The sequence below is a fragment of the Zalophus californianus genome, chromosome 9 (assembly GCF_009762305.2).
Source record: "Zalophus californianus isolate mZalCal1 chromosome 9, mZalCal1.pri.v2, whole genome shotgun sequence".
Lineage (NCBI taxonomy): Eukaryota > Metazoa > Chordata > Mammalia > Carnivora > Otariidae > Zalophus > Zalophus californianus.
Window position 1 is genome coordinate 128001358 of NC_045603.1, and position 27105 is coordinate 128028462.

The 27105-nt window shown below is 47.9% G+C and overlaps 2 protein-coding genes across 2 annotated transcripts in view; both read right to left on the reverse strand.

Annotated features, from left to right (window-relative positions):
• Positions 1-27105, reverse strand: part of LOC113921446 — a 66663-nt gene that overhangs the window by 17816 nt on the left and 21742 nt on the right. The window lies entirely within an intron of this gene.
• Positions 440-935, reverse strand: LOC113921445 (39S ribosomal protein L51, mitochondrial-like). The gene has a single exon (XM_035729131.1). It carries the CDS (start codon positions 821-823, stop codon positions 440-442), a length of 384 nt encoding a protein of 127 aa, XP_035585024.1. The 5' UTR covers positions 824-935.

Genomic DNA, 27105 nt, shown 5'->3' on the forward strand with positions numbered 1-27105 from the left:
TTTTTGATGAGAATAATGCAGAAGCATAATTCCACTCACCTGCTATATTTCAACTAATGTGAAAGTGTTTTTAAAAATACATTTAACAGAATTATGAGGCAATTAAAAATACCATTTTCAATATATGAAAGGCTAAATGTCAAAAAGTGCCAACAATAATTTTTCTTTTTTAAAAGCTATAGGTATGGCTCGTCTGCAAAGGGGAAGTGGTTAAGTCCAAACCTAAGACTATAGGACTTATGGATGAGTCAGACTTCATAGTCTACAGGAATGAGTAAAAGTAGCATCTAGTGTAAAATAAAGCGTGTGGATAACAGATTCCAAAGAAGCCCCATTTTATTACAAGGAGCATACACGTTCCTTTCCTTATAAGGAAAAGTACTGTTCCCCTTCTCCGGGGTGACAGATGTGCCTCTTCCACAGCTCCCAGCTCTCTCTTCTACCGATACTTCCCATGTCGGTTAAAGTGTTTACAGAGGTAGTTGATGCGTTTAAGGTTGTGCAGGTCATCAAGGAACATCCTATTTCCAACCATTTTCTTCTTTCGGATACAACGTTGTAACTCATTCCCCTTCCAGCCTCGAAGCCATCTGGGGCCCTTGATCAGTTCTTTGGGGTGCATTTTGAAGTCTCCCAGGATCCCGATATTATCATACACCCCGAACATGGCCCTCTTCTCGTTCCAACGATCAACCACTTTGGGAGGAGGGAGGGTGAGCCTTACGTGGAACATTCTAGGAATACCCAAAGAGAAGCTTCTGCAGGCCAAGGGCACCCGGCCCCATAGGACCCTTCCTGCCCCCAAAAAGAGGCTCCCTGCCATTGCTCTCGTCTCTGCCCCACAACAGCACCCGCACAAGCACAAGAATAGCCTCGCACGTGGCCTTCAAGGAGCTGACAGGGACCTTCCACTCTAGCGTCAGAGGGCACTAGGTGGAGGCCTACATTAGGGATCTTGAGATGGATTATTAGGTATAATCACAAGGATCCCTAGAAGAAGGAGGCAAAGGATACCACCAAGAGAGTGAAAAGACAACCCGAGAATGAGAGAAAATATCTGCAAATCAAATGTCTGATAAGGGATTAATATCCAGAATATGTAAAGAACTCTTACAACTCAACAACAAAAAGACAAACCACTCAGTGAGTGCATGGGCAAAGGACCTGAATAGACAGTTCTCCAAAGGAGATAGACAGATGTCCAACAAGCACATGAAAGGATGCATCTGATCCCTCGTCATTAGGGAAATACACGACCACAAGGAGATACCATTTCACGCCCACTAGGATAACTGGAATCAAAAAGACAGACAACCAAGCGTTAGCAAGGGTGTGGAGCAACTGGAACCCCCGTACACTGCCGGTAAAGTGATGTAGCTACTTAGGGAAAACAGCTTGGCAGCTCCTCAAAGATCTAAACATAGGGGTGCCTGGCTGGTTCAGCCTATAGGGCATGCGGCTGTTGATCTCAGCATCCTGAGTTCAAGCCCCATGTTGGATGTGGAGCTTACTTAAGAAAAAAAAAAAAAGTAAACATAGAATTTTCACATTATCCCAGAATTCCACTCCTAGGTATATACCCCAAAGAATGAAAAACAGGAACTTAAATAGATACTTGTACTCCAGTATTCACAGCAGCATTATTCACAATAACCAAAGACGGAAATAGCCCAAAGTCCATCAACAGATGAACAGATAAACAAATATGGTATGAATATATGTGCAAATATGTATACATAATGGAATATCACTCAGCGATAAAAGGAATGAGGTTCTAGAACACGCTACAAATTGGATGACCCTTGAAGACCTTATGCTAGGTAAAATTACCAAACACAAAGGACAAATACTGCAGGACTCCATCTACATGGAATGTTTAGAATGGCAAATTCATAGATGTTACAAGCGGATTTGCAGTCACCATCAGCCAGGGGAGGAGGGAGTGGGGGTTACTGCCTAACGGGTACAGAGTTTCTACTTGGGCAGTGAAGGGTTTTACAAATCGAGATGGCCGCACTACCTTGTGAATGTAATTCATGTCGCTGAATTGTACACTTTAAAAATTGGTTAAATGGCCAGTTTTGTGTTATATATATTAAATGATAATGGAGATGGAGATGGAGGCAAGAGGGCCAAGGTCAGAAAAAAGAGACGTGAGGACAGAAGCCGAGACTGGAACAGTGAATGTGCTTCGTGACGGAGGAAGGGGCCAGGAGCCAAGGAATGTGGGCAGCCTCGAAGAGCTAAGAAAACAGACTCTCCTCTGGAGCTTCCAGAAGGAAAGCAGGCCTGCCTAGACGTCTGGATTTCAGCCCCCTAAGACTCCTTTTGGACTCAGACCTCCAGGACCATAAGATAATAAATCTGTGTTGTTTTAAGCCGCCAGGTTTGTGATGATTTTTCACAGCAGCAATAAGAAAAAAATGCACAAGGGCACCTGGGTGGCTCAGTCGTTAAGCGTCTGCCTTCAGCTCAGGTCATGATCCCGGGGACCTGGGATCGAGGCCCACATCGGGCTCCCTGCTCCATGGGAAGCCTGCTTCTCCCTCTCCTACTCCCCCTGCTTCTGCTCCCTCTCTCGCTGCGTCTCTCTCTGTCAAATAAATAAATAAATAGTCTAAAAAAAAAAAAAGAAGAAGAAAGAAAAAATGCACGGACGTAAAACCTCATCCCTGTATTATCGTTCACGAACCACAGTACACTAATTCACTTTGTAGTTGACCCACGTGACTTTTTTTAAAAGCGATTTTATTTATTTATTTATTTATTTGAGAGAGAGCGTGAGCAGGGGGTTGGGGGGGCCGAGGGAGAGGGAGAAGCAGACTCCCCGCTGAGGAGAGACACCAACGTGGGGCTCGATCCCAGGATCCTGGGATCATGCCCTGAGCCAAAGGCAGATGCTTAACCGACTGAGCCACCCAGGCGCCCCTGTCCACGTGACTTTTAAAGTTCCTCAGCAAAGAGCACTAGCGTTGGGTCCAGTGCCAGCAGCCAGAAGGAGGGGCCACTCTGTGCTTAACCAGCATGTGATCAGTCAGTGGTGTTCTCTCGTGAAAAGGTAGGCTGTGGAATGGATTCAGTTAATGATATCCCAACGAAAAATAATTCTCCCTACAAATACAACCCTGAAAATTCATTCACGTTTGAGCTGTATAATTTATGGAAATTATGCCTGCACGTAGGGTCCAATTCCTGTGTCCACTGCCTCCCACATCTTGTCCTTCTCCTGGCACGAGGCCCCACCTCCCACCACACTGTTCCCCCGAGGGCCAGAACCAGGTCTTAGCAAGCTTGGCATCCATAGCACAGAATTTACATTTTCATTCTTGTACCCAATCATGGAAGAAAAGACTTTCTATCTGAGAATCTCCTAGGTGGGGCGATAACGTGCTGAAGAGTACCTTGAAAAATCGAAGAAACCAGGACGTCCGGAGGACGTCTACATCCCAACAAGTGACACGTAGAGACCTAACAGCATGAACTTCCAAGAACCTACAGAACTTTACTATCTGGCTCCAGCATCTCTGTCCGACATCTCATATTATGCTGTTTCTCTTAAAACACCGGCCTACAGCTGGTTTCAATTCCTCAGATTCTCTATGCTGAATTCCAAAGCTGCTTCTTATCCATTTACCATCTGTACATGACTCTGCTCTATGAACTCTATGACCGCTAAGCAAGTTACAGACAGGTGCCGTGGGCTCAGTTCCCTGAGCGCCAAGCCAGGGGCTGCAGACGTCCTTCCTGGGGTGGCACTGGGTGGGGACAAGGGCTCTGCTGGTGGGGGCTCAGTAGGGATCAGCCATGATCCCTACTGAGTCTTGAGGCTGGACCACAGTGGTCCGTGGTGGAGGCTATGGATTCGGACGACCCCAGAGGTGCTCTTTTTCATTGTGGGGATAGACACATAATAACCGAGGAGGAGTGGAAACCAGGTGGGACACTAGAACACATCTCCAGATCACTTTTATTTTTTGTCTAATTACAAAAGGGGCGCGTGTTTACTGAAAATACTTTGGAAACCAGAGAAAAATACAAAGAAAACAAAACGCAAACCATCTGTAATCCAGCCATCTTGAGATAATTGCTACCCCTTCCCCAGCGCCCTCTAAACTCTTACCCTGCCTTGTCTTCGTTCACAGCCCTGTTATATCATTATCATTATTATTATTATTACTACTATTACTATTACTACCACTACTTATTGTCTGGCTACCTCAGTTGAATGTAACATCCATAAAGACAGGGAATTCAGCTCTCCGAGGTAGGGCTGGGCAGACTGGGCACAATAGAAAGTCAAGGGCATGAGGGCATGATGGAGTCAAGTGCAAAATTAAGGCATCTGAGTGGGTGGTTAATTGACTCTCCAGCTCACTCCATTCCTCATCCTCCGGTTTGCCTTGCCTTAAAAAATTTGCCGTCAGGGCACCTGGGTGGCTCAGTCGGTTAAATGTCTGCCTTCAGCTCAGGTCATGATCTCAGGGTCCTGGGATGGAGCCCCGCACCGGCCTCCACCACACTCAGCGTGGAGTTGCTTGTCCCTCTCCCTCCCTCTCTGCCCCTCCCCCCAGATGGTTCACTTGCCTAGATTTGAAGGATGCCTTCTTCTGCCTCCGCTTAGCTCCCCCAGAGCCAGCCACTGTTTGCCTTTGAATGGTCTGAGCCTGATACAGGGGCGCCAGATGCAACTGCCTTGGATGCGCCTCCCGCAGCGGTTTGAAAACTCACCAACCCTCTTTGGGGAAGCACTGGCCGCAGACCTCGCCAGCTTCCCAAGAGAGGCCACACGAGGCACCCTCCTCTGGTATGTGGATGACCTCCTCCTCACCAGTGACACACAAGAAGACTGCACAAAAGGCACCAAGGCCCTCCTACAGCTCCCGTCAGACTCGGGGTACCGAGCCTCATGGAAGAAGGCACAAATCTGCCAACTACAGGTCTGACACCTTGGTGTCCTCCTCACCCAAGGGAAAAGAGAACTAGGGCCGGAGAGGAAAAGGGTCATCACCTCCCTGCCACAGCCCCAGACGAAAGGGGCCTTCGAGAACTCCCGGGGGCTGCAGGATTCTGCTGCATCTGGATCCCTGGGCTCTCAGCCATAGCAAGACCCCTTTATGATCTCTTAGGGGGACCAGATCGAAAACCCCCTGCCTGGACTGAGGAAGCAGAAGCCGCTTTCACAGAGATAAAGACCACCCTGGGGCAGGCTCCAGCCCTGGGCCCACCAGATGTAGAAAAACCCTTCAATCTTTTTGTGCATGAAAAGGGAAAAATAGTGCTCGGGGTACTCACCCAGACTGTTGGGCCCTGGCAGTGGCCAGTCACTTACCTGTCAAAGAAGCTGGACCCCATGGCAGCGGGATGGCCACCGTGCCTCAGGGCGCTGGCAGCCACAGTCCTACTCATCAAGGAGGTGGACAAACGTACCCTGGGCGAGAACTTAAGGTCAAGGTCCCTCATGCAGTTGTGTCCCTCATGAATGCACAGGGACACGGCTTCCTTTCCGACTCTCGGCTAGCACAATACCAAGGCTCCTCTGTGAAAACCCGCGGGTCACCCTCAAAACAGGACATTAAATCCAGCAACCTTTCTCCCCACAGAAGAGGAGGAACCAGACCATGACTGCTCCAAGGTGACTGATGAAGTCTATGAGAGCTGTCCAGATCTGCGGGATCAAGCCATAAAGAATCCAGAGCTCACGCTGTTCAGTGATGGCAGCAGTTACCTACAGGAGGGTGCCCGGAAAGCGGGTTATACAGTAACCACAACCACTGAAGTCCTAGAAGCTAAGGAATTACCAGCTGGATGGTCAGCTGAATGGGCCAAATGATATGCCTTAGTCCGAGCCCTCACCCTTGGTGAAGGCAAGCGAGTCAACATCCATACTGACTCTCAGTACGCCTTTGCTACTGCACATATACATGGAGCCATCTACAAGGAAAGGGGCCTCCTAACCACCGCAGGAAAAGCTATCAAGAACAAGGAGGAGATACTGAGACTCCTCGAAGCCGTCTGGCTTCCAAAGGAAGTAGCAATCCTGCACTGTAAGGGACACCAGAAAGGAGACGACCCCATAGCGCGGGGAAATCATCTGGCAGATGAGGCAACCAAGACCGCAGCCAGTGAGGACGTGGACAGAGCCCCTTCCCTCACCATGGCCCTGACACCCCCGGAAGAAGTCCCTCCGCCCAGTTATACTAAAAAGGAAAATGGATGGGCCATGGCTGAGGGAGCCACCCTGACTGAAAAGGGACGGTGGATGATGCCAGACGGGTGCATCTTTGTTCCAACAGCAACGGGAGGGCATCTGGTCAAGGAACACCACCGACTCACTCATCTGGGGAAAACTGCATTAGAGCCTCTTCTCAAGAAGCACTACTACATCAGTCAGCTGCCGGCACTATGCCGAGCAACGAGTGAACGATGCATAACATGTGCTAAAAATAATGCTCGGTCTGCACCACGGCCCCCGCCAGGTGTCCAGAGGGTGGGAGCAACCCCCTTCGAAGATCTAGAGGTAGATTTCACTGATGTGCGGCCGAGCAGGGGGTTCAGGTATCTCCTAGTTAAGAGTATGCACATACTCTGGGCGGGTCGAAGCCTTCCTGACAAGGACAGAGCAAAGCTGGGAAGTAGCTAAAGTCCTCTTGCGGGAGATCATGCCCTGGTTCGGCCTGCCATTAACAATCCATAGCGACAACGGACCCGCATTTGTGGCAGACATTGTGCAGGTCTTGACCAAATCTCTCAATATCACCTGGAGACTCCACACTGTTTACCATCCCCAAAGTTCAGGGAAAGTAGAGTGAATGAATCGCACCCTCAAAGGAACCTTAGCAAAGTTTTTTCAGGAGACTAACCTCCCGTGGCCGGATCTGCTACCCCTAGCTCTCCTGCAGGCTCGCTGCACGCCCGGGACATCAGGTTTCTCTCCATTCAAATTAATATATGGATGGCCTCCCCTGTGCTTGGGAAGCCTTCCAGGAAACTTGCATCAGGTTGGAGATAAAGAGATAAAGGAGCAGCTTCAGGCCCTGGGGGCCACCCTAAGTAAATTACAAAAGTACACCATCGGGAGGGCCCCAACCTCCTTAGGATCTCAGGTACACTCCTTCCAGACAGGGGACTCAGTTTGGGTCAAAGATTGGAAGAAAGACCCCCTCAAACCTCAGTGGACAGGGCCCCACACTGTTGTTCTAACCACACCTACTGCCCTCAAGGTCTCACGTGTCACCCCGTGGGTCCACCACTCCAGAGTGAAGAAAGCTCATCATTCGGACGAGGAGCCGCGCCAGTGGAGAGTCCAGCCAGACTTCACGAACCCAATCCGGCTTCACCTTTGACAAGACCCCACCGGCTGATAGACACCTGCTCACCGTGGTCCCTGGCTCTCATCGGCGTGATTTCCCTCATCTTGGGAGTTGGACTCTACACTGTTACCCCTCCTCACTGGACTTTCCCCCAGAGGCTTACTATTGTCATTGCTTATTGGGTGTCCCTAGGGTGTATTACTGCACTTACTTGTCCACGGGTTTCATCTGCTGACAGGTTAACCACGATGGCTCCCCCTACCTAAGGTCACAGATCCTACTTTCATGGCCCTCTGCTGTCTACTCCTGAGCACATTTCACCATGGTTTTCCTGGCCCGAGTCAGTCCCGGTCTTCTGCTACCTGGTGTGCCGTTCCTCCGCACTGCCTCTAGCTTGCCCGGTCAGGCAGGGGGGGCAAACTCTTGTATCACCGTTACTGGCAAATGGACTTTCCAGCTTATCCCCCTCAATCCCGCACCAGCGCCCCCACTGACTTCTTCCACCTGGGATGTGCACACACCGAAGGTTAACCTCCGTTTTGATGGATGCCAGCTTCTTGACACCTCCTGGGAACCTCATAGACAGCGTTCCTACCACGGCCCTCACTCAGGTTACCGGCTGGTAGATATCTACATCTGTGGGGGTCCTACGCCTCAACAGCCAAACACCTGCCCTCAGTTCTGCTCACAAGCCTGGGGATGTGAGTCATGGGCGGCGCCTTGGCCGGGAATGGAACGATGGTCCACCAGGTGGCGCCTCAAACAGCACAGTGACATCCGCATTTCCTTGTCACGCAACGCCACCCCATCCTCTTGCCTCTAACGATCACTGTATACAGGTCACCCTGTCAGTCTTAGAACCCAGTGCCACATCATGGGCTGCAGGAATCATTCTCCTGTTGGGCCAGTATCACCCTCTGGGAACCGACCCCACGGCCAAATTTATGATGAAGTCCACGTTCACTCCAAGCCTTACAGCCAACCCCCAGAGTCAGACAGAAAATAACTCGCCCTGGCGCATCCCTGGGTCCCCCATCCACACGCAGCAAGCATCTATAGCACAACTGTTAGGTATGATTAACGCCTCCCACCAAGCGCTTAACCGCTCGAATCCACCCTAGCGTCTGACTGCTGGATCTGTATAAAGCCCAGTCCTGTCCAATACCTAGGTATCATCCTCAACCAATCTACCATGTCACATCCCGCCTCGGCACCGGGAACCTCAGATTATCCCTTTCTGGCTCCTGTACCGCTGTATGGCAACTCTTCCTCTCCCGTCACAGGCCACAGTCGGGTCTGTGCGCCTAACAACACTTTTCTGGCTTGTGATCAAGGTGTATACACCTGCATCACCCCGCGCGATCAATCACGCGCGCTTGTCAGTCTCTTACCCGATCTTTCAGTGCTCCCCGGGAGCGATGCCTCACTCATATGGAGACCTCCTAGCCGCCCTCGACGCTCCCCTGCGGCCATCCCTCTTAGCGTGAGCTTGCCAGCCGCATCAGGTGTTACCCTCGGTGCCACTGGCATCAGGATGTCTCCGGTTCAGTACCAGGGGCTAACTCAACAACTCACGGCGGACTTTTCTGCCCTCACTCAATCGGCCCTGGCCCTGCAGTGCCAACTCAATTCACTGGCCTCAGTGGTCCTCCAAATCAGGTGTGGGCTCAACTTACAGCCGCACAGACGGGGCTCTGCCTCTTTCTACAGGAGGAATGATGTTTCTATGCCAATGAGTCGGGAGTGGTCCAAGAAACTCTGACCCAGTTACAGGAATGAGGACATCGCCGGTGGGAATCACTCCAGCAGACAACTTGGTGGGACACCCTCTCACGATGGTTCCCTTGGTTTGCCCCCCTCGTCGGCCCCCTCCTAATGCTCCTCCTCATAGTAGCATTTGGTCCTTGTATTCTTAATGCCCTTACTAGGTTTATCACTACTCAAAATGCTAAAATCAGGCTCCAGTTACTCCTTACTCACTGTCGCCCCTTAGAAGATGAAGATGATGCCCTCTAAACTAGGTGTTTAAAGGGGCATCAAAGTGGGGAATGATAAGGAAAATCTGTGTCCTAAGATGGCTGACCGAGCCAGCGGGAGAGTCCCAGTCCGTGCCCCGGGGCTCTTCCGGGGTCTTCTCCCTGCTCTGCTTCCCGCGCGCACCAATGCGGTCCTTCTCCCTGCCCCGCTTCGCGCACGTGCCAAAAGTGCCAAGTATGCAGAAGTAGATGCGCATAAATTGCCCCCTTTGTGCTCAGGGCTCAGACCTTTGGAGACCACTCTCCTCTGAGCCCGCGGGCGTTAAATAAACCTCCTATCCTCCAAGATCTCCGAGCGCCGCTTGGTTCTTCCGTCGGGCGATCCAGTCCAGGTTCCGTAACAGACCCACGCCAATCTAAAACAAGGTCTTTAGTGTTTGATTGATTAGTCTCCACTTCTGCCCTCTTTGTACCTCTCCAATTGTGAAGGGATGAGAAAATCTGTGTCAAAGATTGTTTTTAAGAATCAGGTTCTGGGGCACCGGGGTGACTCAGCTGGTTAAGTATCTGCCTTCGGCTCAGGTCATGATCTTGGGGTCCTGGGATCGAGTCCCTCATCGGGCTCCCTGCTCAGCGGGGAGCCTGCTTCTCCCTCTGCCTCTGTTCCCCCTCCCCCCACCGCACTCATGCATGCTCATGTGTTCTCTCTCAAATAAATAAGATCTTTAAAAAAAAAAATCAGGTTTCTCATACAAATATAAAATAAACATATGTCCACCAGTTAACTATTCATTAATTAATGATGGAAGCAGTAAAATATTACAACAGGTTCAAAGCAGTAGCTGAAGAACAGACACACATGAAAACCATTGGAAATGCTGAAAAAAATTTGCTAATAGAATAGATTCAAGACCAGTGGCCTGGGCGCCTGGGTGGCTCAGTTGGTTAAGCGACTGCCTTCGGCTCAGGTCATGATCCTGGAGTCCCGGGATCGAGTCCCGCATCGGGCTCCCTGCTCAGCAGGGAGTCTGCTTCTCCCTCTGACCCTCTTCCCTCTCATGTGCTCTCTAGCTCTCATTCTCTCTCTCTCAAATAATAAATAGATAAAAAAATTCTTTAAAAAAAAAAAAAGACCAGTGGCCTGTTTCACAGGGTGGAAATCAGTGGCACGTCCACCAGACAAAATTCATTCTTATCTCTGTGGACAAGAGTTACTTGCATTACGATGGGTTTTCTACAAATTCCAGTTGCAACACAGTTCAATCCGAAACAGTGGAAGACACAGAGCTCTGTAAAATCAGGCAACCCGGCGGCACCTGCTAGCTGATAGCCAGCAGTCCTCTGAAAGAGCCTCAGTGATCATTTTGCCTGTTTCAAGGCCTTTCACGATTATCCCCGAAACTAAAGGGAAACACAACTGTCATCAAGCAATCTGAAGTTGCGTGCAGGGCCCAAGTGCCAGGAGACAGTAGAAAAGGTTGCAGCTTAGCAGGAGTGCATGTGGGAAGGGCGCGGGAGTTCGAATCAGTATTATATTCAGGTTGATGATGCTGCTGGCAAAGATCAGAGTTTGTTCCTTGTGTTTGTTCTTTTTCTTCCAATTCAGGCAGGGTCTGTAGAATGAGAAAGGAAGGGCCTGCTCTGGTCAGCTGAGATCAAACAACTGGATTCTGTGTGCCACATTTTACAAGGAGGAGATAGAAAGGTACAAGAGTGGGAGCAGGTGGACAAAACCAGGAGTAATCAGTATGGACAAGAGAAGGCTCCCATAGGAACGGGATAACTGTTTTCAAATAGGACAAATGTGGAAGAAGGCTTAAGGAGAACCTTCCTAACAGGAACCACATGTAGGATGGCAATGACCATATCAATGTCTATTGAGCTTGACTCCACGGCAAACCCTGAGCTGAGTGCTTTATAAGTATCATCTCATTTAAAGCTCATGGCGGGGAGGAAGCAGCGCCCAAGCCTGCACTTGGCAGACAGAGATGCGAAACCTTGGGTGAAACCAAAGGCCTTTACCTCTTCTTTCAGCTCTGAGGTTACATGATTCCGCGTCATTCTGCTGTTCGAAGACCTTCAGGGAATCCTATTGGCCGGCTACCCAATTAAGTAGAAATTTCTCAGCCTGCCAACAAAGGCTTTTCACAGGATGGCCCAAAGTACGCTCTCCAGGTTGGTGACCCAGAGACTACCACCGCCACCAGTCTCACCGAACATCCCAAAGTGCAAGGCACTTGCTCAACCAACTCTTATAATCAACTCCCCAACCTCTATACTTCTCCTGCTACCACCTCCCCAAAGTCATTCTAGTATATTCTTTCCTTCCTCTCTGACCCTCTCCCTCCCTAAAAGAGCACTTTATTTGCCTCTTGCCGCACACTGGCAGGATTACAGTAGGCCTTCAAACACCCAGGCAAGAGGGACACTTATGGGGCGCCTGGGTGGCGCAGTCCGTGAAGTGTCTGACTCTCGGTTTTGGCTCAGGTCTGTCTCGGGCTGTGCGATGGAGCCCCGCATCGGACCGCACACTCGGCATGGACTCTGCCTGGGTTTCTCTATCTCCCCCTCCCTCTTGACCCCTGTTCCCCCCCACTGCTGTCTCTCTCTCTCTCTGGAATGAATAAATAAACGTAAAAAAAAAAAAAAAAAGAGGATATTGATTCTTGACTAGGAAAGTGACTTCCCGACATGATTCTCCCCTGATAGTCTTTTTTTTTTTTAAGATTTTATTTATTTATTTGAGAGAGCGCACACACGAGAGGGACAGGGATTACAGAGAGAGGGAGAAGCAGGGAGCCCGAAGCGGGGCTCGGTCCCTGCTGAAAAAACTGACCTACCCAGGAAGCAACTGGGAATTAACTGTCGATCGGTGGGTTGATCACACTTTTCACAGCTCTTTTCCAGGACCAGTGGCAGCATGTTCACCACCCATGAGATGGGCAGCGTCCTAGGACTCTGGCCAACCCGCCCTGTGGAAGCAGCCCGAGGAAGATGCTGTGAGCTGCCACTCCATTGTCGCCTACAGAAACAATCCTGTCACGTGGGCTATGCCCCCGTGACACTGACAAAGCCATGACAATGTAGAGACACGGAATAGTATCCCCAAGGTCCCAAAGCTAGTGAGTGTGGAGCCAGGTTTCAAACTCTAGCCCTTCTGACTTAACATGTACACCCTTCCTGCAGACTACAGAGCATTCTTCTTATTTCGCCCCAGGACTATCAGAAGTCTTATGTTTTCTTTAAAGTGCTGCCCCTATGCAAATTTTTAAAAAAATAAATCACTCCATTAAAAAAAAAATCACACTTGAACACTCTAACACAGTAATGCTAACATGAGGCACGTCGCCTTTCCAAACTTCCTCATCAAAACTCCTCTTTCCCTGATTCATATTGTGAAGCACCCCCTGAAGATGGAGGGGCGCCTGGGTGACTTAGGCAGCTGAGCGTCCGACTCTTGATTTCAGCCCAGGTCGTGATCTCAGGGTTGTGGGTTGGAGCCCCACGTCAGGCTCCGAGCTCAGCGGGGAGCCTGCTTGAGGAGTGTCTCCCTCTCCCTCTGCTCTGCCCCCAACTCATGCTCTTTCTCTCTCAAATGAATAAATAAATCTTAAGAAAAAAAACTAAGGATGGCAAAATATTGATTGATTGCTTCAGGGATGCATTTGCCATATTCCCAAGAGTCTTCTTTTCTCCTCCTCTGTTCCCAGATTTTCTCTCCATTTGTTTCTTTTTTTTTTTTAAAGATTTTATTTATTTATTCATGAGAGACAGAGAGAGAGAGAGAGAGGCAGAGGGAGAAGCAGGCTCCCAAGGAGCAGGGAGCCCGATGCGGGACTCGATCCCAGGACCCTGGGATCATGACCTGAGCCGAAGGCAGACGCTTAACGACTGAGCCACCCAGGCGCCCCAACACTGCCAAGATTTTTAACGAACCCATTCACTCTCATTCTTTCCCTCCAACAGCTTCACTAACACGGTCTTCCATCTTTGGACCCTGAAGAAGCCCACAGAGTGGTTGCAGACTGGAAAGTATGGCTCCTTACCTCCGACTACTGTCAATTCCACGGCATCCTCAAGTTTTACTAAACCGAAGGAGGATATGTTTACGTCCTTCCCTGTCTGTTCCCTGCAGTGACCTTACATCGAGAACATAGATTCATGGGGCGCCTGGGTGGCTCAGTCGGTTAAGCATCTGTCTTCAGCTCAGGTCATGATCCCAGGGTCCTGGGATCGAGCCCAGCATCGGGCTCCCTGCTCAGTGAGGAGCCTGCTTCTCCCTCTGCCTGTCACTCCCCCTGCTTGTGCTCTCCCTCTCTCTGACAAATAAGTAAATAAAATCTTAAAAAAAGAGAGAGAGAACATACATTCATTTTTAATAATTCAAAAAAATCAGTAAATAATTCAAGAGGTGCAAAAGGGTGTACCTTCCTGCCCTGGTGACTTGGTTTCCTACACACAGGCTACCCCTGTCACCTGTTTCTTGCAGCTCATGGACCGTAGTTATCATTTGCCAATTCAAACACGAAAGGTCTGTGTAAATGGTTTACTTTGCCCCGTGGCTTCAAGCTCCTTAAAATCCACCCATTCAGCTCAGCAAACCTGCATTGCTACTCTACCCTCAGTCTCCACTGAAATGACACTTCTTCCTGGACGCCTTTCCTGTCCCTCCCTAACCTGTATCAGGTGATCCCCCTTGGTACCCAGGACACCAGGCACTTGCCCCATCGTCCATCCTGTGTACTGAACAGCCTGGAAGTAGCCTGTGTGTCTGTTTCTTACCTCCGGGCAGGGGCCCGCACGGGACCAGCCACACAGACTGTGTCCAGGAACTATTTGCTGAAACAACGGATTATCTGAATACCTACATATATTCTGGATGATGCACTAAATCCTGGGAATGGAAAGGCAAATAAAGCATAATATCTACCCTAAACTTCCTGGCATCTTCATTTCATTTACAAGGAAAAAAAAAAGAAAAGAAGAAAGAGAAAGATCCACTTCTATTAATTCGCCTCTGAATGCAGGTTCACTTGGCAACACAAACAGCACTTCTCATTTGCATAATCTGTCCTTCCTCTTAGTGTTAAGTGTGCTACAGTCTCCCTTTATTGTCAAAACGTGGCCTACAGCTCCCATTAGTCTGCATGGGGCGAAGCGGCAAAGGCTGAAGATTTTACCTCGTCTTGCCATTTTTCTCTAGAGTCGCGTGCACTTTACAGATAACGTTTTGAAATACACTCAGAAGCGGCAGCATGCGTTGGCGCTGTGAAGGGTCGGGGCAGGAGAGTGGTAAAAAGGCTCCGTAAAGGGACATCCGGGTCCTCCGCCAGCCCTCGGGAGTCTCTCCTGTGCGAAGGGGACCAACGGGGACCTTAGAGGGCTCTCCACGCCGGCAGCCCGGGGTGTTCGGAAGCCTTACCTAACTGAGCTCCGGCTTGCAGATGTCCCGGGTACCATCTGACACACGGAGAGGGCTCAGTACTGCTGGGAGCGGTGGTAATTCTTGTGCTATGATGACAGTTGTGATACTGATCATTTTTAAGTTATTTTAAAACTTAAAGCTATCTTAACCATAAAATCTCGCCTAGGTAAAATGGAGCAGGTGCTCAGAGCAATGGCCTTGAGCCAAAATCACCTTGTCCCAACAGAATTTTTCTCATGCCCCAAATGATGAGGTTGGGCTAGAAAGTGTACAGACTCCCAAGAGACAAAATAAGCACATGCGATGGGTGACCTTGATTGGATTCTTTGTTTAAAAACAAACAGCTAAAACGATTCTTGGCATTGCTGGTAGGACGGCTCATTAGAGCCTGTGGAATTATTACTGGTTTTCTTAGGTAGGATGGTGGTTTTGTGGGCACGTAGGGGAAAGCTGTTACTCATAGGAAATACACACTGAAGTATCATGATGTCTGCAAATGTTTCAGAAAAAGAATATCTGAATGTGTGTGTATGCCCCTGTGTGTATACCCAGAGAGATTGAAAGAAATAGAGCAAATAGATTGTGTTTTAAAAAAAAAATTATCTCTGGGGGCGCCTGGGTGGCTCAGTTGGTTAAGCATCTGCCTTCAGCTCAGGTCATGATCCCAGGGTCCTGGGATCGCGCCCCGCATCGGGCTCCCTGCTCCTTGGGAGCCTGCTTCTCCCTCTGCCTCTGCCCCTCCCCCAGCTCATGCTCCCTCTCTCTCTCTCTCTCTCTCTCTCGTAGATAAATAAAATCTTTTTAAAAAAATTATCTCTGAATTCCTTTTTTGGCTATCATTTCAAATTTCTAAGAATGCATCAAAACCCTATGACCAAATATTGGAAATTATTATTTTTTAAATCAACAGTAAGTCTAGCGGAACAACAACAACAAAACACATTCTTTATCTGCTTTCTTACCTTTCAAGCTCTAATTTCGGCCTTTAAAATCTAAATATTCTGTTCCATCTGCTTCCTCTTAAGAAAGCCTCGAAACTTGAGCATACTAAAAATTGTATCTTTACAAAATTCTTTTCAAAGGTCTTTCTTTATCTTAATTTTTATCCACATTGTGACGCCCTTCCCTCTCCTCAATGGGCCTTCCTGCTTCAGGTTTTGATTACGACCTGCCTTGCCTTCCGCTTCAGATGTCATTCTTTCGGGTGTGTCGATCTCCATTTGATCCTGCACACCCATCATCTACATAGATTTCCCTCTTTCTTCCTTTGCTGTCAATATTTTCCTGTTGATTTGCCTCCTTTTCTGTGCAGTAACTCAGCGCTCTGATTTGCCCTGCCGACACCCCACTTAACTACCTCTCCATATTTTTCATTATCTCCTACCGCCTAGACTCCGTGGAGGGGGGTGGGGGGGTCCCCCGGGGCGGGGGGGCTGCCCCGAGCGCAGTGCTGCTTCTCTGTCTTCCTTTGTTCATGCTGCTCTCAGAATGCCTTCGCTCATCAGGCGTGGTTTTATGTAAAACGGAAGTGCGTGTGTGCGTGTGTGCACATTTATGTACAGGTGCACATGTCTACACGTATGCACGTACACAGATAGCACTGACACGTTTTGAACACACACGAAAAAGGAAAGGCCATGGCAGAAGGAATTTGCTCTCCAAGACTGGGAAAACGGAGCCTGCCTGGAAAACAGTCCTCCACTGTCCCCTCCGGCCTCGTCTGTTTTTTTAGGAGCTCATTCGGTTGATGAAGCGCTTTGAGAGAAGCAAGGCTAGCCCACCTCAATCGGCTTACCTGAGCTTGCCCGCCTTCCAGCAGCCCCCCCCCGCACGCACACCTCCTGCGGGGCGGCGCTCGGTGCCTGTCCTTCTTCCCACCCCCCACGCCCGCCCCCTGGCCACTCCCAGGGCTTCCTGTCATTTCACCTTCTCTCTGGTTCACAGAACCCTTCAGCGATAATCCTCTTTTATTTCCCTGAACTTCTGAACTCCTCCGGAGTCTTTTACCTCCGGTCTTTGGCAATCAGCCTTGGATTCCTTTATCTGCCCTTGGCCCGGCTGAAACTTCTGCCCACAGAGAGTAAGAACGACCAGTTTTCACGGATTCTCACTTCTGACCACAAGGACTAGCCACGCTGCATTTTTCTTTTCCCTTTTTTTCTCCTTCCTTTTCAGCTGACCAGACTTTTCCTATTCGTGTGTGTATACCCCCGATCCAGGGTTCTTTTTTTCCCCCTCTTTGTTTTCCTCTGCCCTGTGGTCTCCACGATGTGAGCCACCCCGGGGTGGCGGTGGGTTGGGGGGGAGACCCCTACCCCAGCCTCTTCTAGGCTGACGGGGGAGGGGGGGAGGCGGTAAACGGCCCCATCTCAGAGATGGTATCTCACCACCTGGCCGAAGGACCTCCCGAAGCCTGCACAGCCAGACTGGTCCGCTTCAGGCTCTCCAGTAACGGGTCACCTTGCTCTGCCTTCAAACGTGGAAGGATGTCTCCACCATCCCCCTGCCAGATGGGGCTGTCCGGTCTTCGGTCCACAGCCCGGGTTTGGCTCCTACTTTCCTTGGCTGGCATTGTAACGGCTTGTGAACCACACACTGAAACAGTAACCTTTTGTAACCATGTTATTTCTCATTTAAGACTTAAAAGCAGTTTGTTTCTTGTCCTGCCTGGCGTGGCTCAATTGAAAAATTGAATCAGAGGCTCCCATTGTGATCCCTAAATATTTCTTTAAAGTTTTCTTATTTGAGTGGAGTTGACACATGATGTTACATTCATTTCGGGTGAACAACATAGTGATTCATCTTCTCTATACGATACCCCAATTTTTTTTTTTTAAGATGTGTCATGTATTGTCTTTCTCCAGCAGCTTAATAACATACTTATTCTAGGAAACTAGATTTTACCAACATGTCTTTGGGGATTACGGTCAAGAGACTTTGTAATCTACATTCTCTAAACAAAATTCCTGCCTTGGAATATTTTTCTGATGAGAAACATCCTTTCTAGATGACTGGGTGGTCAATTCTTTTCAAATCAGCCAACAGTTTGTATTAAGTCCCTTTTACCTTTGGTGAGCTTCCTTTTTTCTTATGCAAAATGAAAGAAACTAACAACATTACCACTTCGTACCTCTGACACTTTTCAGCAAACTTCTCAGCAAACACGTTTTCAATTCTTCTTCCAAGCCCCATCTTACCATCTGACTATTTCTACTCCCTTTTCCATTCTGAGTCTGACTACAACTCCTTAAAGAAAGTTGTTCTCTGCTAATTCCTGTTAACATGTCCTCAGCCAATCAGTCAACAGGTATTTACTAAACAATTCTAATAGACAGCCATCACAAAAATAGCTTTGGCAAATTCCTACAATGCCGAGGCATGGAATCAAGCTGTGAGGAGGCACCCTCACCTCCAGTGGCAAAAGGCAGAGAACCCCTCAGGGTCATCCACACATGTTGTAGGGTGCATGGTATGAGGGAAAAAACCTTTTCTTCTACACTCTTAAGTTCTATTAGCAAGGGCCTGCAAATTTAACTAACAAAGGACATACTAACAGGAGAAAAGGCACATAATGTTTATTAATATTCACAGGAAGAAGTGAAACTCAAAGAAGCAGTTAGACTTGGGGGCTTATATACCATTTCATTATTTATTTATTTTTAAAGATTTTATTTGTTTATTTGACAGAGAGAGCAAGAGAGCACAAGCAGGGGGAGCAGCAGTGGGAGAGGGAGAAGCAGACTCCTCGCTGAGCAGGGAGCCCGATGCAGGGCTCGATCCCAGCACCCTGGGATCATGACTAGAGCCGAAGTCAGACACATAATTAACTGACTGAGCCACCCAGGTGCCCCATTATATACCATTTTAACAAAGGAAAGGGGGTTTGGGCTTCAAGGGATGAAAAATTGTAGGGAAGTGACTAGGATATATATGGGGGAACAAATGGAAGGTAAGAGTTATTTTAGTAACATCTGTTTACGCAGACTCGTCTCAGTGCTGATTCTGTCTCCAGTGATAAGTTGCTCTGCTTTTCCTGGTACAAGACAGGACACTGTCACAAAAGGAAATTGATGCCCTGCTTCTAGGCAGATAAGGGGAGGCCAGAGAACTCTTCCTGCATCTGTTGATCCTCAATTGCCTTCAGCTCAAAATAATCCTTGCACCAAGGTAGGATTTTTTGGAGTGGCACATCCTGACCTTCAGTGGCATCACCAGAATGTGCAACCAATGCTGACAATTTCTACGATACCTCACAGTGGGAAGTGTTGTTTTTTTTTTTTTAAGATTTTATTTATTTATTCGAGAGAGAATGAGATAGAGAGAGAGCATTAGAGGGAGGAGGGTCAGAGGGAGAAGCAGAGTCCCCGCTGAGCAGGGAGCCCGATGTGGGGCTCGATCCCGGGACTCCAGGATCATGACCTGAGCCGAAGGCAGTCGCTCAACCAACTGAGCCACCCAGGCGCCCCTAGTTTTTTTTTTTTTTTTTAACTGAAGAAGTATAATTAACATGTAATATTAAATTAGTTTCAAGTGTACAACCTAGTGGCCCAACAATTAAACATGATAAAATGCTCACCACAATAGTATGCCGGCGATCCACATGGTTAGTATCAAAAAGACAAGAAATAACAAGTGTCGGAGAGGATGTCGAGACAAGGGAGCCCTCGTGCACTGTTGGTGAGAATGTAAATTTGGTGCAGCCACCGTGATGATCAACGGTAGGAAGTTTCCTCAAAAAACAAAAGACAGCGTGGGTGCCTCGCTGGCTCCGTCAGTAGCACGTGGGACTCTTGATCTTGGGGTTGTGAACTCAAGCCCCACATTGGGGGTAGAGTTAGTACTAAGTAATAAATAAATAATAAATAATAAATAAATAAAGGGAGCATGAAGGGAAAAAATCCTAAAAATAGAAGTACCATCCTATCCAGTAATTTCATCGACAGGCGTCTACTTCAAGAAAATGAAAACACTAATTCAGAAAGATACACGCAGGGCGCCTGGGTGGCTCAGTTGGTTAAGCGTCTGCCTTCAGCTCAGGTCATGATCCCGGGGTCCTGGGATTGAGCCCCATATCAGGCTCCTTGCTCTGCGGGGAGCCTGCTTCTCCCTCTCCCTCTGCTCCTCCTGCTCATGCTCTCTCTCTCTCTCTCTCTCTGACAAATAAATAAAATCTTAAAAAAAAAAGAAAAGTACAAAAGATATATGCACCCCTTGGTTTATTGCGGCATTATTTACAATAGCCAAGATATGGAAGCAACCCAAGCGTCCATCAAGACGTGAATGGATAAAGAAGATGTGGTACATATATATAATGGAGGATCACTCAGCCATAAGAAAGAATAAAATCTTGCCATTTGCAACAACATGGATGGACCTATAGGGTATCATCCTACATGAAATAAGCCAAAGAAAGACAAATAATATAGCCTTTGATTTCACTTATAAGTCGGAAGCGCTTTTTGATTATCATTAGCATTTTTCGGTTGAGATTTTTCGGTTATTACCGAAAATTAGCATTTTCGGTTTCTTTGGCTTTGAGAGGTTCATCCTTTTCCATCTCTGATCCCGCCTCCCAAGGACTCAACGTGACCACCTCATGCAGTTCTAAATCGCAACTTTCTTCCCTACCCACTTCATTCATGGGGTGGCCACTGCTTTAAAAAAACCGGCTCTGCTCCTTCCCTTCTTAGTGAGGGCCCCTTGGTTTCTCCCACTATCCCTGAGAAAGAATAAAAGACACCGAAGAAGAGGGACACCCAGGTGGCTCAGTCGGTGAAGCGTCTGCCTTCGGCTCAGGTCATGATCTCAGGGTCCTGGGATCGAGTCCCGGGTTGGGCTCCCGGCTCAGCAGGGAGCCTGCTTCTCCCTCTCCCTTTGCCCCTCCCTACCACTCATGCTCGCTCGCTCACTCTCAAATAAATAAAAAAAGTATTTAAAAGGAAGGAAAAGAAAGAAAGAAAGAGAAAAAAAGAAAGAAGCCAAACAAGAAACGCAAAGGTAACTCAACTCTTTCAGCCGGCATACTAGAACCCATACCCTTGGCTCTCCAGATGCCCGTGTCCGGCTAGCTTTTGTGACCACCTCCTATGTGAGAGCTCAAGTGTCCCCCCAAATCTAAACCCCATCCTCACTGCCCTGAGGTGGGTGCTCCTGATGACCTCATACACACTGGAGGTTTCCCCCAGATGTCTCCAGATGCAGAAATTTGAGCCCTTCTGGGCAGAAGTAAACTAAGGACCCACGGAATCACATATTTTTAAGAGTTGGAATAGCCCCAGGGCAGAGCATTTTTTCCCACCGTGACTGCAGGCTGTGGGGGTGTTTTTACTGATGAGAACAGGAGGTAGGTTGACCGTTCACAACAGCGGTGCATGACATGCCTCAGACAGGAATCAAATCCAGGGCGCCTGGGTGGCTCAGTTGGTTGAGCGACTGCCTTCGGCTCAGGTCATGATCCTGGCGTCCTGGGATCGAGTCCCATGTCAGGCTCCCTGCTCAGCAGGGAGTCTGCTTCTCCCTCTGCCCCTCATCCCTCTCATGCTCTCTCTCTCTCATTCTCTCTCTCAAATAAATAAATAAAATCTTAAAAAAAAGGAATCAAATCCATTCAGAGGTTTTAATCATATTTATCTATTTTCTCCTGCCAATAATCCCTGATAGTGCCCAGATGTCATGATGTTATTCGAGTGGAATTAAATTGGAATGGCTCACATTATCTGATTAATTAGAGTCGGCTTTGACTACAGTGACTGAGAGGTCCAATCCAGTTAGTGCAACATTCTGCTCGGCGGGCTGTGGTTACATAACACGGCAAAGGGCTGGGAGAGACCGTTGGTCTATCTGCTTCTGGATAGTAAGGAATTAATTTTGCTTAAAAAATATTAGCAGGGCAACTCAACAGAATATTATTCAGCCAAGAAAAGGAATGGAGAACTGATACATCCTACCACATGGATGAACCTCAAAACATTATACCAAGTGAAGAGAAGTCAGATACAAAAGGTCACATACTGTATGACCGTTTATAGGAAATGTTCAGAATAGGGGACTCCACAGAGAGGTCCAGCTGATGGGTAGTTGCCAGGGGCTGGGCCCGGGGGCGGGGGGAGGGCACGGGGAGTGGGGAGTGACTGCTTAATGGGTGTGGAGTTTCTTTTCTGAGGTGGTGAAAATGTTTTGGAATTAGACAGAGGTAGTGCTTGTACAACACTGAGAATGTACTGCATGCCACTGAATTGTTTACTTTAAAATGGTTAGCTTTATGTTACATGAATTTTGCTTGCATTAAAATACACAGAGAGGGGGCACCTGGCTTGTTGAGTCAGCGGAGCTCTTGATCTCAGTCATGAGTGTGAGCCCCACACTGGGTGTAGAGATTACTTAAAAATAAAATCTTTACGGGCGCCTGGGTGGCTCAGTCGTTAAGCGTCTGCCTTCGGCTCAGGTCATGATCCCAGGGTCCTGGAATGGAGCCCCGCATCAGGCTCCCTGCTCCGTGGGGAGCCTGCTTCTCCCTCTCTCTCTCCCCCTGCTTGTGTTCCCTCTCTCGGTGTGTCTCTCTCTGTCAAATAAATAAATAAAATCTTCAAAATAAAATAAAATAAAATCTTTAAAAAAAAATACATCGAGAGACACAGATCCAGAGAGAGGGAGCAAGAACCAATCTCCAGGTTCCACGGATCACATTTGGCTGGCAATCCACATGTCCAAAGTTAGGGGTCTACACCCATACGCCGTTATTGATGAGGGGGGTGCGGTCTGGAGAGCATACATCCCAGCCAGGGTCATACAATCGAGCTTAGAACCCTGGCTTCCCTATTTCAGGGCTGGTCCCCTTTCCACTATGTTAACCAAGGGAAAAATTGTTTCGGTCCTGGAGGTCATGGCTTCGGTAACTACTTACTGAGTGCCTGCTACCCGCCGGACCCTGCCACCCTGTTCACCCTGTTCGCTCAAGATTGCCATTAGCTTACCCAGCTCTTGTCTCCCCAGCACAGACCTATCACATTGGTCCCCCGGGAACGACCTGTTCTAATTGTGATCTGTAATTTTTGTGTTAGTTCTTTAATAGGTGCAAGTGGCTTAAATTTTGAAACTGTTGCCATCTGACTTAAAAGCGTTCTGTGTGTGTTTATTTTTTTAAATTATGGAGTCTGTTTATTTATTTTTTTTTAAAGTTTTTTATTTTTTTTAAGATTTTATTTATTTGAGAGAGAGAGAGAATGAGAGAGAGAACACGAGAGGGGGGAGGGTCAGAGGGAGAAGCAGACTCCCCGCTGAGCAGGGAGCCCGATGCGGGGCTCGATCCTGGGACTCCAGGATCATGACCTGAGCCGAAGGCAGTCGCTTAACCAACTGAGCCACCAGGCGCCCCTGGAGTCTGTTTATTTTTAATAGTGGGGAGCATTTTATTTTTTTTAAGATTTTATTTATTTGACAGAGAGAGCGAGCACACAAGCAGGGGGAGCAGCAGAGGGGAGGGAGAAGCAGGCTTCCCGCTGAGCAGGGAGCCCGAATGCGGGGCTAGATCCCAGGACCCGGGGATCACGATCTGAGCTGAAGGCAGCCGCTTAACTGCCTGAGCCACCCAGGCGCCCCTGTGTGTGTGTGTGTGTTTAAAATAATCAGGAGACTATTAAGAGTAAACACATATTTGGGGCACCTGGGCGGCTCAGTCTGTTAAGCATCTGCCTTTGGCTCCTGGGATGGAGCCCTGAGTCTGTCTTCCTGCTCAGCGGGGAGTCAGCATCTCCCTCTGCCCCTCACCCCCTTGTGCGTGTGCACTCTCTCTCTCTCAAATAAATAAATAAAATCTTTATAAATAAATAAATAAAGGCAGTGCACTACTATAAATTTTCTCGGCCTTGTGATTTTCCTAATGTCTACTTTTCTCTAGCTTACTTTATTGTAAGAATACGGTCTATAATACATACAAGATACAAAATATGTGTTGATCGACTGTTTATGATATCAGTAAGGCTTCCGCTCAACAGGAGGCTGTTAGTAGTTAAGTTTCCAGCGAGTCAAAAGTGATATGCAGGGCGCCTGGGTGGCTCAGTTGGTTAAGCATCTGCCTTCGGCTCAGGTCATGATCCCAGGATCCTGGGATCGAGGCCCACATCGGGCTCCCTGCTCCGCGGGAAGCCTGCTTCTCCCTCTCCCACTCCCCCTGCTTGTGTTCCCTCTCCCGCTGTGTCTCTCTCTGTCAAATAAATAAATAAAATCTTTAAAAAAATAAATAAATAAAACGTCAGTACACTGAAGGAGGTTGTCATACCTTAAAAATATCCTAAACACAGGCAACCAAATAAAATATAGATAATTCAGGCTACCTCAAAATTAAAAACGTTTGTGCTTCAAAGGATGGCGTCAGGAAAGGGAAAAGATAATTCACAGAATGGGAAAAAGTGTTTGCAAATCTTTAGTATCCAGAATACACAAATAACTCTTAACCACTCAACAATGAGCAGGCAAATAACCCAACTGAGAGATGAGCAACAGATTTGAAGAGACATTTTTCCCAAGAAGATATGCAATGAAATAAACACAGAAAAAGACATTCAACATCATCAGTTACTATGGAAATGCAAATGACAACCAGGAGATAACGACTTCCAACCCATGAGGACGCCCATAACCCAAAGACAGAGCATACCCAGTGTTTGCGAGGACCTGGAGAAACTGGTGCTCTCCTGCGTTGTTGGCGAAAATGGAGCAGTCTCTTTCTTTGGAGAATAGTTCCTCAAAAAGTTCAACATGGCGTTACCAATTGACCCAGAAATTCCACCCCGAAGTATATAACCAAGAGAAATGAAAACATGTCCACACAGCAACCTGTACAGAAAGAAATGTTCACAGCAGCAAGGAGAGTGACAGCTAATGGGTACAGAGTTTCTTTCTAGGGTGATGAAATTATTCTGGAACTACATAGGGGTGATGGTGGTAAGATCTTGGAATATACTGAAAAAGCACGGTAGGGCGCCTGGATGGCTCAGTAGGTTGGGCGTCTGCCTTCGGCTCTGGTCATGATCCCAGGGTCCTGGGATCGAGTCCCACATTGGGCTCCCTGCTCATGCAGAGTCAGCTTCTCCCTCTACACTTCCCCCGTGCTCATGATCTCTCACTCTCTCAAATAAATAAATAAGAAAATCTTTCAAAGAAATATTTTTTAAAAATAAAAAAGCACTTTAAAGAATTGAATGTTATGATCCGTGTATTATATCTAAAACAAACAAAACAAAAACCAATAAACACCTAAGTTATAAATGACTTTTATCAGCTCCTGAGAGCAAACCTGAACTGGGAGGAGGGAGTCACCGGAGCCCCAGACAGGTGCATGGGGGCACCTTGCCCTAACCCACCCTCCCTCTTCCTCTGCGGGTCATTTTTCCCTGCCCACTTCTTTCTGCTCCCACGGTAGAAGGAAAGTCACTTCACCCACAGGAGGGAAAGTAACGCAAAACCAACACTCTTGGCTATAAAAGTTGTTTTAGACACCAAAAAACAGACAAGTGACTTTCAAAAAGTGCAATCAACAAAATATGTACGTATTTTTCTCAACAGCTAAGGAAGGGAAAGGATAATGAGAAATCCTGGCTTCAGGAAGTGCTCACTTGCCAAAAAAATTATCGAAAGCATGTGGTCCCAACTCCATTGCCTGGATCTACGCACAAGTCACAAGATGACAGAGTTAAGCTGTGCATGTTTACGTAGGCTCCTCTGAGCCGGGCAGATGTTTGCTGGTTTCCAAGAGGGGCAAACCAATAGCAGGTTTAGTTTCATGGCACTGCCCGCTGGAGAATGTAACTGGGGAAGTGAGCCCTTAAAGAGCATCCTCGGGAGATCTGCTGGCTTGGATCGGGTGTCCGAACCCGGGCAGAATAATTACACACCTTCTTTCATAACAAAAGGAGATACCCGTTCAGTAACCCTAGAGGAGGATTTGGCTCTTAAATTGTTAACAGACCGTGGAACAAGTGAAGTACTTGAGAGGGAAAAGCAAATAGCCTTTGGATGAGTTTCGAGGTAGGTGGGACATTCTCCACAAAGACTCAGTGTCTAATTCCACTGCCATCTTCTTCCCACACAACAATATCCAGAGCCCTCGCAGAAAGGTTTACAGAAGGTCTTCTGACTTATGATCGCGGTCCCTGGCGCAATTATGCAGCACTGATAAAGAACCACTCCGATTAACATGGTGGATCGTACAACGTTTTTACAGAGGCACGAGTGGGGGGGACGAATCAGAGCAGGTCAGGAGGGGACCGAAAACTTCAGGTTTGTCACTTTTTCTGTCTGGGGGAACCTGGCCCAAAGATGAGACAAAGGGAGGGGGGCAGTCAGGAGGGGGAGGGAGGAGAATGCCAGCACGCAGACACAGTGGAAAGTTTGGGAACCAGAAAGCTGGGATGAGATGGGGAGTTAAACTTATCTGTTGCCAAAAAGTTTGAGAAGTAGTTGCTGTTACTGTACATGATTTGCAGATTAAAACAAACCAAAAGGGCGCCTGGGTGGCTCAGTTGGTTAAGCGACTGCCTTCGGCTCAGGTCATGATCCTGGAGTCCCGGGATCGAGTCCCGCATCGGGCTCCCTGCTCAGCGGGGAGTCTGCTTCTCCCTCTGACCCTCTTCCCTCTCGTGCTTTCTATCTCTTATTCTCTCTCTCTCTCAAATAAATAAATAAAATCTTAAAAAAAACAAAACAAAAAATCGCCCAATACTTCATAGCCTCAACCTGTAGACACCCAGAAGCACCTAACGTAAGATTAAACTAGAAGCCAAAGCAGCAAATAAACACAAGGCTATACCACCTCCTGGCCTCGACCACAAGCGCCCAGCCTGATCTCTGCCCGCCAGTATTAGGAGAAATGCAGTTGCAAGGAAGAGTTTTTCATCTTAATTTAAATCATTTTCATTTAACACGTTTCCTGGACAGGCTCTCTTCTAAGATGTTGGCCTTTAAGTGAACCTAAATGCACCTTCGATTCTTTTCCATTATTTTCCCTGTACCTTCTTGGTGATGTTTCAGATTTTCCTTGGGACTCCCTCTAGGCACGGGTCCTCTGAGCCCGGGCTGTCCAATACAGTAGCACTGGCCACGTGTTAGCCACTGAGCCTTTGAGACCGGGACGTGGCTAATCCAAACTGAGATGTGCTCGAGGTGTAAAATACACACCCCATCTCAAAGACTGAGAGGCTTCGGTTTTTTAAAATATTGGTTACACATTGAAATGATACTATTTTGAGTATACTGGGTTCAATAAAATATATTATTAAAATTAATTTTATCTGTTCCTTTTTACGTTTTTATGTTTTACTTTTTTAAAGACTTATTTATTTAGCGAGAGCAGGAGCGGGGATGGGGGTGCTGGGGGAGGGGCAGAGAGGGGAAGAAG